General features: G+C 38.3%; 2 protein-coding genes across 4 annotated transcripts in view; one reads left to right on the forward strand and one right to left on the reverse strand.

Moving 5' to 3' along the window:
• Window positions 1–1,214: 1,214 nt before the first annotated feature.
• Window positions 1,215–4,369, reverse strand: LOC107597107 (60S ribosomal protein L12). 2 transcript variants are annotated; one of them, XM_016288035.1, is made up of 7 exons: window positions 4,115–4,209; window positions 2,959–3,032; window positions 2,657–2,755; window positions 2,489–2,570; window positions 1,728–1,814; window positions 1,365–1,477; window positions 1,215–1,283 (listed from the first exon to the last, which is right to left on the reverse strand). In XM_016288035.1, exons 2-7 carry the CDS (start codon window positions 3,025–3,027, stop codon window positions 1,278–1,280), a joined length of 456 nt encoding a protein of 151 aa, XP_016143521.1. In that variant the 5' UTR covers window positions 3,028–3,032; window positions 4,115–4,209; the 3' UTR covers window positions 1,215–1,277. The 2 variants fall into 2 exon arrangements, with proteins under 2 accessions (XP_016143521.1, XP_016143509.1); XM_016288023.1 differs by lacking the exon at window positions 4,115–4,209 and adding an exon at window positions 4,226–4,369 and having other exon boundaries at window positions 1,216–1,283.
• Window positions 4,370–4,472: 103 nt separating this feature from the next.
• The window catches only part of LOC107597066 (E3 ubiquitin-protein ligase LRSAM1-like), a 12,621-nt gene continuing 3,089 nt past the window's right edge, over window positions 4,473–14,004 (forward strand). Inside the window, exons 1-25 of one of the 2 annotated variants that reach the window (XM_016287982.1) lie at window positions 4,473–4,527; window positions 4,853–5,010; window positions 5,082–5,138; window positions 5,273–5,317; window positions 5,400–5,477; window positions 5,570–5,638; window positions 6,421–6,505; window positions 6,722–6,843; window positions 6,944–7,034; window positions 7,362–7,471; window positions 7,569–7,598; window positions 7,685–7,807; window positions 8,408–8,571; window positions 8,713–8,757; window positions 9,474–9,544; window positions 9,800–9,899; window positions 10,190–10,277; window positions 10,468–10,542; window positions 11,300–11,380; window positions 11,651–11,746; window positions 12,542–12,640; window positions 12,728–12,859; window positions 12,974–13,043; window positions 13,184–13,338; window positions 13,485–13,629. In XM_016287982.1, the coding sequence (XP_016143468.1) occupies window positions 4,939–5,010; window positions 5,082–5,138; window positions 5,273–5,317; window positions 5,400–5,477; window positions 5,570–5,638; window positions 6,421–6,505; window positions 6,722–6,843; window positions 6,944–7,034; window positions 7,362–7,471; window positions 7,569–7,598; window positions 7,685–7,807; window positions 8,408–8,571; window positions 8,713–8,757; window positions 9,474–9,544; window positions 9,800–9,899; window positions 10,190–10,277; window positions 10,468–10,542; window positions 11,300–11,380; window positions 11,651–11,746; window positions 12,542–12,640; window positions 12,728–12,859; window positions 12,974–13,043; window positions 13,184–13,338; window positions 13,485–13,607 (2,181 nt within the window). In that variant the 5' untranslated portion in view covers window positions 4,473–4,527; window positions 4,853–4,938 and the 3' untranslated portion in view covers window positions 13,608–13,629. The remainder of the gene's footprint in view (window positions 4,528–4,852; window positions 5,011–5,081; window positions 5,139–5,272; window positions 5,318–5,399; window positions 5,478–5,569; window positions 5,639–6,420; window positions 6,506–6,721; window positions 6,844–6,943; window positions 7,035–7,361; window positions 7,472–7,568; window positions 7,599–7,684; window positions 7,808–8,407; window positions 8,572–8,712; window positions 8,758–9,473; window positions 9,545–9,799; window positions 9,900–10,189; window positions 10,278–10,467; window positions 10,543–11,299; window positions 11,381–11,650; window positions 11,747–12,541; window positions 12,641–12,727; window positions 12,860–12,973; window positions 13,044–13,183; window positions 13,339–13,484; window positions 13,630–14,004) is intronic. The other variant, XM_016287988.1, reaches the window with a different exon arrangement.

Here is a 14,004-nt window from a genome sequence, read left to right on the forward strand (position 1 = left end):
TTCCACCACATCCCAAAGGTGCTCTATTGGATTGAGATCTGGTGACTGTGGAGGCCATTTGAGTAAAGTGAACTCATTGTCATGTTCAAGAAACCAGTCTGAGATGATTTGAGCTTTGTGACATGGTGCATTATCCTGCTGGAAGTAGCCATTATCCTGCTGGAAGTAGTCATCAGAAGATGGGTACACTAGTCTTAAAGGGATGGACATGATCAGCAACAATACTCAAGCAGGCTGTGGCATTTAAATGATGCTCAATTGGTACTAAGGGGCCCAAAGTGTGCCAAGAAAATATCCCCCACACCATTACACCACCAGCCTGAACCGTTGAGACAAGGCAGAATGGATCCATGCCTTCATGTTCTTTCCACCAAATTCTGACCCTACCATCTGAATGTCACAGCAGAAATCGAGACTCATCAGACCAGTCAACGTTTTTCCAATCTTCTATTGTCCAATTTTGGTGAGCCTGTGCGAATTGTAGCCTCCGTTTCCTGTTCTTAGCCGACAGGAGTGGCACCCAGTGTGGTCTTCTGCTGCTGTAGCCCATCTGCTTCAGGGTTCGACGTGTTGTGCGCTCAGAGATGGTATTCTGCATACCTTGGTTGTAACAGTGGTTATTTGAGTTACTGTTGTATCATCTCCAACCAGTCTGCCCATTCTCCTGACATGTCCACACAACTGCCGCTCACTGGATATTTTCTCTTTTTCAGACCATTCTCCGTAAACCCTAGAGATGGTTGTGCATGAAAATCCCAATAGATCAGCAGTATTTGAAATAGACCAGCCCATCTGGCACCAACAATCATTCCACATTCACACTAAGTCACTTGAATCCCCTTTCTGATGCTTGGTTTGAACTTCAGCAAGTCATCTTCACCACATCTAGATGCCTAAATGCATTGAGTTGGTGCCATGTGATCGGCTGATTAGCAATTTGTGTTACCAAGCAATTGAACAGGTGTACCTAATAAAGTGGCTGGTGAGTGTATATTCCACTCATATAGCCAATGAATTACTTTTTGACTTCAAGGTCCCTCATATAGTCTTGTGTGTTCTGCTATTTTTGCTGTAATTACTACAATGCTGCTCGTTTATAAGCTTAAACAGAAACTGGGAGTGTTTAAGTTAAAATGTGACTATATAAAATGATTATTTCTCAGTTCTCAAATCTTGGTTCATGTTTTCTAGCATCTTAATCCCTGTTTGACAACCACTGAAAGAAAAATCAACACTTTTGTCATTTTAATGGTTTTATTTTGTCCTCAATCCTCTTTTTACTCCTGCAAGTAAGAAAATGTAGTTAAAACCAGCAAGTAAAAGGCAAAAATGACATGCATACAATAATGGAATTTAATACTTACAGCTGGGCATTCAATTTTGCCACTGTTGATGTCATCAATGACATCATGGGGAGGGCGACCATCAATGGTGCAGCCCACAGACTGAGCTGTGCCAAGAATCTCTTTAATGGTACCTGAGAAACCGAGAATAAGATCAGTTTGTACAGTCATCTAAATCAAAATCTCTCATTCATATATGGTTATAATGCATGTTCCAGTCTTTTTGGCACAGGGTTAACCACCGAGTTGATTAGTCCTGCTTCCTAGAGCTGGGTTATTATTAGCCTCCTCTGGACAGTACACAGTCCCTTTTACAGACTAGCACAGTGGCGGGAGGCTGAATGATAAATATTGCCCTGATTCATAAATTCTTAAAATACATACCACTAAGTTCCCTGGCAATAGATCGTGGCCTCATGACACGGGCAACGTTGATGATCTCATCGAAAGAAACACTTCCAGAGTGCTTAACTACAAAAGAAAATGCAAACATGATACAAACATCAGGCACATATAGAATGCAAATAAACTAATACCATGTACATTATCTTTCAGAAGTTTGGGGTCGGTGAGACTCGTAAACGTTTTAAGCACAAGTCTCATGCTAAACTTGTAACAAATTTGTAACAAAAAAACTTCAACGCATTCTGGTTGAATTCATTTGTACTGAAACACCAAGGAGCTTATGTTTTGATCAAATAATTTAGCAGTTATTTGCATATATTTGTGTCTTCGCCTAAGGCATGTCCATTTTTTGTTGTTAATGGTGTGCTATTTGGTTTCAAAACTACTGTAGTTTTTACGCACTTATGAATTTAATGCATCCAGGCTGAATTAAAAGTTCATGCTTACAGACCACAAACTTCTGAATGGCAGTGTGCATCATACAACACTCTGGCCAACAAGAACTGCAATAGAACTTGTTCCAGACCTTTCGGCACAGAGTCACCCATTAAGTTGGGCAGCCCTGTTTCCTAGAGCTGGGTCATTATTAGCCTTCCTTTGGCAGTACAAAGTCACTTTTACAGACAAGCACAGTGGCGGGAGGCTTGCAGTCAAATAACCACAAAAGGCCAGAACCCACAAAGTCATGATTCCTCCAACACGGTGTATTATTGAGGTAGGGTAAAAAAGCTACTACTTACTGTTCTTGACCTTCTTTCTGTCACGGGGAGGTTCCTTCAGCGCCTTGATGATGAGGGCTGAGGCTGATGGCACCACCTCAATCTACAGCAACAACAAAACCTTTAAGCATCTAAAGGCTAGATGACCGCAAGAGCCAATGTAGAGACTGAAACACTTCAAGGGCTTACCGCTGCTTGCCTGTTCTGAATGGTCAGTTTCACAGTGATTCGCAGGCCCTTCCAGTCACCGGTGGCCTTTGCGATGTCATCACCCACCTTTTTAGGGGACTAAGAAAAAGAATAGAGAACGAAAGATGAGCATACAGCATGAAAGAGTGTCAGTGTGCTGCGACACAATTGGTGTGGGTCACTATAAGCCTCCACTGGATTGTTCAAAGTCACTTTTAAAGACTAGAACAGTGGCGGGGGGATTATTTATGATAGAGAATAGGATCAAACAATACAGACTGAACCATGATAGCTATACTTACAAGACCCAAAGGTCCAATTTTGGGGGCCAGCGAGGAAGTGGCACCGACCTCTCCACCTGTGCATCTCATGTACACTAGGGGGGAAAAAAAAGTTAGTGTTTTTTTTATTACTAGAATTAGTACACTTTCATTTAACTTCTAGATTGTGTAAGACATTTACAGAGTGATCTTATTTCTAAACGTTGCAGGGGGAAAAGCCCTAAATGAACAAACGCTTTTTCCAGCGCTGAGCGTCATTCATTGAAGCTCAACAGAAAGCAGCTATGCAAATAACTCCGTCATACCTGGCTTATGTAAAACAGAAAGGCCTGTGCAGGATTACTTCGAATCTATTCTTTACAGCATGTTCTAGTTGGGGTCAATATTAAAACCCTATAACATGCTGTTGAGGTTTCACTAACAGACAGAAACGGACATCACACAGATGGCAAAAATGATTACTCCGCTCCCAGCCTAACCCCAAGGTATGCACTGCCACTAAAATTTTTGTAGTGGAAGCTTTCAAAAGGTTATCCTCTCTCTAAAAGTTTAACTGGTTCATGCATCTACATAGTCTGGATGGGTAAAAACATATTGCAAATGCTATACCGCTTTGTGCTAAAACGTTATACACAAAAATGTATACTTGTAGCTTTATAAAATTACGGTTGAACCACTGATGTCATATTGATGGGCCTTTGTAGTTAACGTTGTAGTTACACTGCCGTCTATGGAGGGTCTTAGAGCTCTCGTTTCATCAAAAATCTCAATTCCGAATGCGTTCCGAAGATTAACGAACGTCTTACGGGTTTGGAACGACGTGAGGGTGAGTAATCAATGACATAACTTTTGTTTTTGGGTGAATTAACCCTTTAAAATGTCTAACCATTATAGGTTCAGCTCAGTTTAGCCGTTCAGCAGCACGTGAAAACGCGCTATCTTTTAAACCCTGAGTGCTGTGAAACTACAGCAAGAAACTGGTATTTGATCAAAGACCACAGAATAAAGGGCCTCTGGGTTTTACATTCACAACGCCACATGCACGGAGAAGCTACAGATAGCATTTAAAATACACGTCTCTAGGATAAACTACAAATATCGTATATGTTGTATGTACACATTCAGCTTGAAATGGTTCAACGAAACTACACCGTTAAGTACTTTTTTGTAGTTTTACCTTTCTACTCATTTATTAGTCCCAGCGCTCGAAAGGCCAAGGCGCAGACATGGCCGCTCAGACCTAACGTAATCAGAAATCCGTCTAACGGTTACCGTATTCCAGACATACCAACTTTAATCTCGGTGGGGTCGAATTTAGGAGGCATGGTGTATCAGCTGAAGTTGACCTCAGTTCGACTTGAATTGGTGACGGTGTCGGATGAACCCGGATTCGGGACGACCGAAAAGCGTTGCACCTTCACCACAAAATCGAAAATAGAAAGGGCCGATGAAGTGTGGCGCCACCAATATAAAGCCACGAAATATCGCGAGAACTGAACAACCTTCCACAGTGCGGCGAAGCATTACGTCATTCACAACATCCGAGAGGTTGTTCCTGGTGTGTGTACTGCCAGAGAGGGAGTATACTAGGTAACACGGACAAGAAATTAATACTGAAACATTTGAAGAAGCCCATGTTTTCATTAAATTATTTAGTTAATTTAGCGGTTAATCGCGTATATTCGTCTTTTCGCATACGGTATGTACATTTAATTATATCGCGCTATTTGGCTTCAAGACCAGGTTTCAGTAATCATCAAAGTCTAGTCAAAAAGTGCCATTTGAAGTCCTATGAATATAGAGGGACTATAATTTGTAATATAGCAAGTGTTTATTTGTGTGTTTCTTGTCGTACTTGACTTTGTTCACACTGTTCTACTATGTTTCTGTTTCTTTGGAAATGTCAACACCACAGTCAGTCAATTGTCACACTAACATCCAGTGGCTTTTGTGGATGTTGTGGGGTTTTGACTGGGCAAACAAAATCTCACTTGCCTCAGGATGTTTCTGTTCTCCAAAAAGAAGAAACCCAGTGAGGATTCCATAAAACGCCTGGAATACCAGCTATGCCTGGTGAGTTTTTTTGTTTTTTTGGGGGGGGGGGCACTGCTTCAGATCTTAACACACATGCCTGTTTTGTGCAGGCCAAAGAAGCAGGTGCTGATGATGTTCTGGACATTTCTGCCTGTGAGCTTGCAGAGGTGAATTACAGAAAGCCTTAATATCATTATTTACATATTGGTGAAATTTTCATCTAAGACAGAAGATGAGTCATTGCTAGATATCTGAGCTTCTATCCATATTGCACCAGTTCTTACACAATACTTGTCTGCAGGTTCCCTCCAGTGCCTTCTCCATATGTAAAGTCCTCCAGAAGAAAGTGAGTCTATTTACTGCAGTGTTTTTCTCTGAACCTTTGGTGGGAATCGGATCTTTCACAGCAGTTTCCACTTTGATTGCAGGTGTTAATTCTTCATGGAAATGACCTGAGGTCACTTGTTCCTAAAAGTTGCTTCATTGGTGCCTTAGCAACTTTAAAGGTGAGAGAAATTGATTGATGACAACAGTGCCAAGCAAATAAACATCTTACACTTCTGTCCAGTGACAACATCTCTGTGTGTCAATTCTTAAGGTGTTGGACCTGCATGAAAATATGCTCACATCACTTCCTGATGACATCGGGCAGCTTTTGTCCTTGCAGGTATTTTTATTGTATATGAACAAAGCTGATGTGAATTGTTGTTTCTTATGTGGCATTTGAAAACAGAATACTGTTTTTAATGCTGATTTGTAAAAGACCCATTGGCATAATTACTGTATATATCACTGTATAGCACTAGGTAGGTTAGTGTGTCAAAAGTTTGGGGTCACTAAGATTTTTATTTTTTTTTATTAGTATTTTTATTCAGCAGGAATGCATTACATTTGATCAAATGTGAGTGTAAAGACCTGTTGTAAAAAACAGTAAAACAATTTTAAATATCAACGAATTATGAACATTTGTTTCACGGTTTTACAGGAATATTAAACAGCTGTTTTGAACATTGATAATAATAAGAAATGTACCTTGAGCACCAAATCAGCATATAATGATTTCTGAAGGATCATGCGACACTGAAAACTGGAGTCATTGAAAAATGAATTGATGGGGAACAAAATCAGCTTTGCCATCACTGGAATAAATTACTTGTTAAAATAATTAAAATAGAAAACATATATATATATATATGTATGTATATGTTTTATAGTATTTCACAATACTGTTTTACTGTATTATTAAATTAGACTGCATTATTGTTCAATACAGCCTTGGTGAGTATAAGAGACGTCTATCAAAAAAAGCAATAAAACAATCTTGCCAGTACCAAAGTGAAGTGTGAATCTTCTAGAGCAAGGATACATTTTCTTTAAATATATTTTTTAATTGATCATTAGTATCCTTCATATTTATTGCTTACATACTACCTTGATTTCTTCTCTAAGGTGCTGAATGTAGAGAAGAACCACATTAAACAGCTGCCGGACTCTATAGGGGATTTACGGTATCTACAGACACTTAATGTGAAAGGTGTGTTATGTGCTTTTTAAAGATAATTTTGGCACAAAAAGATATTCATATTCATTTTTAAACACCTTCATTAAAGCACTGCAGTAGATTTCAGGTAGTTACTAACATGTTTCAGGGAGACTTTGGTAGTCATTAAAATTGTATGTAAAAGAGTTTATTTAACATCACATGAACACGTAAACCATTTAAATTAACAAAATGTTTTTATGGATACAGGGAACAGCCTTACTGACATTCCTGTGTCTGTGGGACGCATGAGTAGCCTGCGTACACTAGACATAAGTGAGAACAGCATTAGAGAATTACCTAAAGAACTGGCCAGTGTTCGTACTTTGGAAGTGAGTATTTTAAATTGGAATATATTCGTACAAGCTCAAATGGCAATGTGACCTCTGCGAAGACATCCTCATGTGTTTATGTGTATATGTGATGTGGCAGAGCCTGATTCTGGATGCACAGGTTATGAGATATCCACCTGCATCAGTGTGCACGGCCGGCACAGAGGAAGTGCAGCGCTACCTCTGTTCAGGTATGGATCTGTTCTAAAGTAGTACTTTACACAATATGCTTTTATTACTGTCTGGTTAGATACAGACTGATGTATACAGGTTGTGCACAATACAGATTATGCACGAGATTTGGTTAAATATTAAAATGTATATGTAAAATGTAATATTAAAAGGTTGTGGGTTCAATTTCCAGGGAACACACATACTGGTAAAAAAAAAATGTATAGCCTGAATGCAATGTAAGTCGCTTTGGATAAAAGCGTCTGCTAAATGCATAAATTAAATTAAAAACCCCATGTGATGGTACAAGGCCAATCTGTGCAGCTGGTTTGTTTAATTGGATTCAGAGATGAGTCTGGAGTATTGCCCTCCATCCCAGTATTTGCTGCCTGTGCTGGAGCATGATGAAGGGAAGCAGGAGATGGATTGTGTTGATGGTGAAGAGATGGCCTGGCAGGTCAGTCATCACTATTAATCAGCCATTTCAAACAGTGCCTAAAAATATAGTGTGCCATTTGATCTGTTAATGTAACATATTCTATCTGACACTGCAGAGCAAATTCATGGACTATGAGAAAAGAAAGGTATGTTTGATTTGGTTTCTTTTTGTTATTGTTGGATCATCCAGTGAAGTAGTATTTACATCATATTCTCTCTGTTTCTCCACTAGGTGCAGAAACAGCTGGAAAAGTTGATTTTTGAGAAAGATCTTGAAGAGAAACAGAGAGAGCACACTCAGCTCCTCCTCCTCAACAACTCCCACAAAGAGGATGTCCTGCTGTCTGTCAAACTGGTAACAATTTTTATTGTAGATTTGAATGTGTTTTACAAAATTTTTCATTTGAGTGAATTACACTATCATTCAAAATTTTGGGGGCAGTAAGTTTTTTTTAGTTTTTTTTTAACAACAGCTCTCTCTGGTCACCAAGGCTGCATTTATTTGATTTTAATATACGTAAATATAGTAAGTCAGTAGTATTGTAAAGTATTATTCAAATTTAAAATAACTTTTTTTTTCTATTTTAATAGAACGTCTTCAGTATTACACGATCCTTTAATTCTAAAATGTTGATTTGTTGCTCAAGAAACATATGTTATTATTCTGACTGTATTATTCATATTTTATTAATATAGTATTAATAATATTTTTCTGTAATATTTTTGTGGAAAATGTGAGGCTTTTTTCAGGAATCTGATGAAAAAAACAGCATTTATTTGAAGTAGAAATCTTTCGTTTTGTTACATTATAAATGTCTTTACTGCCACATCTGATCAATTTAATGTATTCTTGCTGAAGAAAAGTATTAATGTAACAGGTTGTACTGTCACTACACTTAGCTAGCTTATAAAAACATGTTTTCATTTACAATGACCTTATTATCAGAAAGATTAGTCTCTGTGCTTTTCTGTCTCTCAGGAGCAGCAACGGTTGGAGTTAGGTGTGTCTCAGCAGCAGAAGGCCCAGGAGACAGAGAGGCAGAAAATGCTGGATAAAGTACATCTGGCAGAGAGCAATATCATGAGTCGCATCTCTGACCTCCTACTTGATAACAAACGGTGAGGGTACCGTGTGAACCATTTTTTAAATATCTCACTTTTTATTTAGCTACCATTATCACTTTAGTAATGCTAAGTCCATTATTATTCTCTAGTTGAAGGGTGGTTATTTATTGTGCATTTGTGCTCATTTGATTATAGCCAGGCAAAGAGCGCCGAGTTTCTGCAAGCTCTGGAGGAAGACCGGTGAGTGGAAATTACGTGTGGGTCGAACTCTGTAATGGAGTATGGGCTCCTGCCATCAATGCAGCTCTTGCTAAGTGAATTTCTTTCTTTCTAATGGCACCACTTAAGAAAACTTCAGTCCAGATTTAGTGCAAGCACTGAGCTGTTTGGACAGTGCCACTGTTGTGGTGCTTCTACAGCACACAGATTGAAGTTCAAAATTTACTGTTACATTCAGGTATTTTTGGAGATGTCAGAAAGTTTCACAAACACTGCAGTGGGGTGTTAGTTGTGTATCAGAATCTGTTGTTTGTAATGTATACACTACCGTTCAAAAGTTTGGGGTTGATAAGGTTTTTAAATGTTTTTGAAAGAAGTCTTTTATGCTCACCAGAGTCACATTTATTTAATCAAAAATACAGTAATATTGTGAAATTTGTTTAAATAGATTTTTTAAAAAACATAATAAATGCCTTTACTGCCACTTTCGATCTATGTAATGCATCCTAGCTTAATAATGATAATAATAATAGTAATAATAATAAAATAAAACAATTATGAAAAGTAAAAGTAATAGAAAATTTCCTTAAAAAATATTACTGACCCTAAACTTTTGAACTGTAGTGTATGTAGATGTTAATCACACACATGGTGAAATCTGGGACTTACCGTGATTTTTCTTTTTTTTTTTTTAATAGAGATACAGTTATGAATTAGTTGTATTTGTTGTTTTTTAGTATACGAATGGAACACCTTACTGCCATCACACAGGATGAAGCCAACTCTCTTAGGAAGAAGGAAGTGGCAAGTGAGTTTTAGAAATTACAATTATTTTTAGATGTATTAGGAAAGTCATTAGAAGCTCTGACAAAACAAGCTGCTCCAGACAAGTTGGTGCTTTGGTACTCATAGTTTGAATTAGACCTGCATCATGTCCCAATCTCACTTCCCCTATTTTCTGTCATATCTACTGCCTCTATCAGTTAAAAAAGTCTCATAAAAAGTGAATAACATTTAAAAGAAACTTAGCTATTGTGGTTCTGAAAAGGTTACATGTTTGCAGGTGCCATGCAGAGGATGCTGTCAGAGAGCTACTCTTTAAGGTTACTTCAGGAGGCCAGGGAAGCCAAGACACAGATTCTGTTGTCTGAGACCTGCAGGAGGTGCTTCGGTTCCCACCAATACATATGCTTTTGAACTCTATCCAGCAACTTTTCACTCTGTTTACACCTGATATTAACATCCGTCTCTGTGATCTGACCACAAGTGGTCAGGCATTTCAAATGCATATTCTATGACCACTTGTTTGGATTTCAAAGGGACATTCTCTGATTTTGAAATCACTTACTATGTTATTGTGCTGATTGTTAATAAAAAACCTCAAACAAACAGCAGTGAGTAAACTGCATTTTTTCTTGTGTCTTAATTTTTTCTTTTTTGCCCCTTTATTTAGTTTGGACTATATGGATAGGAAGTTTGACCAAGTGTTGTCCCTGCAGCAGCTAGACAAAAGCAAAGCCATTAGTCAGATCCTTCAAGAGGTAACTATTTAAATCACTAACCTACTATGTACATGAATTGAAAACTGTTATTAAAAACTAGTTTGCTCTCCATCCATCTATTCACTCCACAGGCAAAATACATTAATGAACTACATTAGATATTACAGGTGGTGCATTGTTGGTCTAGTAGGTCTTGAATGATTAACCCTAATTGGCTTTTTATTTGCAGGAGGAAATGCAGAAGGCAGCCTTTGAAGCCCTCCAACTCCAGAAGGACAGTGTGCATGCTTACATCCGTAATCAGGTATGCCGATTAAAGTTTCCTTTAGGATAGAAGAGCCAACAAGACCCCACAGATACAGTGATTTACATCATACTACTGGTTGATTGAAGGAGTTTTAACTTTATCAGCACTGTCGTTTCTTAACATATACACTACCATTCAGAAGTTTGGGGTTGATGTTTTTTGAAAGAAGTCTCTTTTTATTTGATTTGATTAAAAATACAGTAATACAGTCATCACTGCATACAGCGTGCATACAGCAATCACTGTTTTCTATTTTTATGTATTTAAAAATGTCATTTATTTCTGTTCATTTATTTCATTCTAATATGTTGATTTGGTGCTCAAGAAACATTTCTTATCGATACTGAAAATTATGCTGCTTCTTATTTTTGTTGTTTAAAAACATTAATTTGAAAAAGAGATCTTTGTAATATTCTAAATGTATTTACTGTGGATTTTGATACTTTTAATGTGTCCCTGCTGAATAAATTGATGAATTTCCTAGAAAAAATTACTGACCTCAAACTTTTGAATGGTAGTATAATCATTAACAAAGCCATTCGGTGGGTATTTCATGGTCAGCTTATATACTGTTAAAGTAAGTAATGTTTCAGATGGGCTTGTGTAGCCATTCTAGTCATTAAAAGCTTTTTTTGGTTTCAGTCAGCCCATGCTTCTCACATCCCACCTCATTGGATGCAGAACCCAAAAGGTGGCTGTTTTATCGTGTCTCCATGGGGCCATTCACACCCTCACTGTATGCTTGTATCCATAGATTAAACTCATAGAGACAGAGTTAATGCAGTTGACAAAGCTGGAGGTTAAGAGGAGGAATTTGGACACTGAGAACCTGCAGGTACGTAGCAGCAGTAGATGATGTGGTGGTTTCCTGTCAGTGCTTCATCATGCTGTGGAGTGTAGAGAAGAGTAATGATGACTCTGTCATCGCACATCACTTCTCTTCCTTGTTTTTACATTTCTCTGTCACTCTCAGGTTTCTTAGCCATTTCGTCCCATTCCTGTTTAAATATCATGCTCACACCACCTCTATGAGTTATCACAGTATTCTGGGAGTATAAATCCTTTGTGTGTGTATTTACTGTGTGTGTGTGTGTGTGTGTGTTAGGAGGTGCTGGCTGACCAGAGGACTGCTCTGACTGACCTACTGCTGCAGTTACTCAAACAGAAGGACCAAAGGGAGGAGGAGCTCAGGATGGTTTTGGTAAGTGATTATGGACCAACTTTCTTGATTCTTGATTGATCAAAAGAGACATTCAAAATTGGATCAGTTAACTGAAACATTTCACATGCTTCAGTCACTGTTGCAGAAATCACGTTTAGGTCATACCGATATTGTCAAAAAACAGCATTTTAAATTTGGTGTAAATGTGTGTGGGAGAAAAAAAAATCTAATACACATTAGTATCTGAAGAATACATGTTATCTTTGACAGGCTTTTTATTTTTTTAGTAAAACTGTTAAATAGTAAAACAGTTAATTTTTTTATTAATTGTTCTGCTCTAATTTTATTTTACGGCAGTGTATTATATTTTACAGCTTATTTTATTTAATTTGTTTGACATTTTATTATCAGATAAATGGACCTTAACTTTGACAGCCTTTAAAACAACATTAAAATCCTTTTATTTTCGGTCAAATTTTTACCTCTTTATTATTTTATTATTTTAGATATTATTGGGTTCTAATTGTATTTTATTTCCATGGATTATATTTTACTGATTAATATGTCATTTGTTGAGGCTTTGATATCTAACATTTGTTATTCAGTGTAGAAAAATCAAATAAAGAAATACAGGCCAATTCGAAAACCCCTGCAATGTACCAGACTGATACATTTTAGCATGGTAGTCGCCACTGGGTTAAAAAAACAACAACAACCTGATACATAGTGTTGGATTTGTGTAGGACTTTGAAAAAAGCAACAGATGCATCTGTATGTTGCTTGTACTTTGTAAGCTATGGTGCTAAGTTTTTTTTTGTTTTTTTGTTTTTTCAGGTGGAGATGGAGCAGAAAAGTGAATCCAATCAGCAGAACTACTGGATGATCCAGTATCAGAGGCTCCTGGATGCCAAACCTCTGTCTCTGCGGATGCAGGTCAGAGCAGCTCTCCTATAGGCTCAAAGACCCTGTGTTTAAATCACAAAATCATGGACGCTCTGCTGACCTCTCCTTTCTCCTCAGGAGGCAGCTGTAGATGCAGATCTGGGGAATCTGCTGTGTAAACTCTCTGCTCAACACTACCTGCCAATCATAGCTCACCACCGAATCACTGCTGAGGCCTTGCGACACATGACCACTAAAGACCTTAGAAAGGTCCGCCACATTTCCTTCTGTGTTTTAGCACACTGAAGTTTTAAGTAGTGGGTGTCTCTAGGAATTTGTCATCAGAGGTTTATGTCCATTCAAATCTTTTCTGTGTTACTACAGTTGGGGATCAATGAGGTTGGCGTGCAGAAAGCTCTTCTCCACTGGGCCAGAGAACGCACTCTGTCTGATCGTAAGAACATACATTTTCTTTTGAGGACATGCTATTTTTAATTAGGTGACATTTGTAAATGCTTCTCAGCGATGTTTTGTTTTTAAGTTGTGATTGAGGGTATCTTAACATGTTTGCCCCTTCAACATTGCCTAAAACAGCAAAAGAGATACAGGAAGCTGGTCCATCCACTCCAAGCACCCCACTTCAACAGCAGCTCACTCCTCCACTGACCCCCAGCACCCCCCTCACCCCCACTGCCCCAAGTCCTGATAGATGGAGCAGTTCCGAGTGTGTGGTGTGCATGGAACATGAGGTAAGGTCTCAATTCTATCTCAGTATATTTTTAAAAGAACAATGTTTGTTTAAAATATAAATTATTTGTAACAATGCAAAATATTTGCTTTTCAGCAGCTTTGAAAGAAACCGTAATTTCCTCTCCTGTTCTGTTTTGTGTCACAGTCACAGGTGATCTTCCTGCCGTGTGGACATGTATGCTGTTGCCAGACCTGCAGCGATCCCCTGCAGTCCTGCCCTCTGTGCCGTGGCTCTATATCTCAGCGGGTCCGTCTTTACCACGGCTAAAGCTGGCGAGTGTCCTACCATGGTCAGGATCATACCTCATGTGTCATTGTTATTCCTTCCTCCCATTTGCTGCATGAAATCGTAGTCTGTGAACCTTCAAGCACTTTAGAAGTTACTGGATTTTTTCTTCCACTCCCATTACAACTAGCCAGTCAAAGAGGAACTTACACAGCAAGACATTTGTCTAATAGGATAAGGTTTTATTGTTCATCATAAGCTAGTCACATTCCAATAAATTAACAGCAAGAAAGTATTTGATAATGGTTCATTTAACTCAAACCTAATAGAAATAGATAATAATAAGACTTGAGCTTTAGTATCGCCATTGATGTACCCGCTCTAAGCACTTGTGCCTCTTCTGTATTTGATTTCAACTCACCCCCCCCCCCCCCCCCCC

Source organism: Sinocyclocheilus grahami, unplaced genomic scaffold (assembly GCF_001515645.1).
Source record: "Sinocyclocheilus grahami isolate Dianchi unplaced genomic scaffold, SAMN03320097.WGS_v1.1 scaffold12.1, whole genome shotgun sequence".
Taxonomy (NCBI): domain Eukaryota; kingdom Metazoa; phylum Chordata; class Actinopteri; order Cypriniformes; family Cyprinidae; genus Sinocyclocheilus; species Sinocyclocheilus grahami.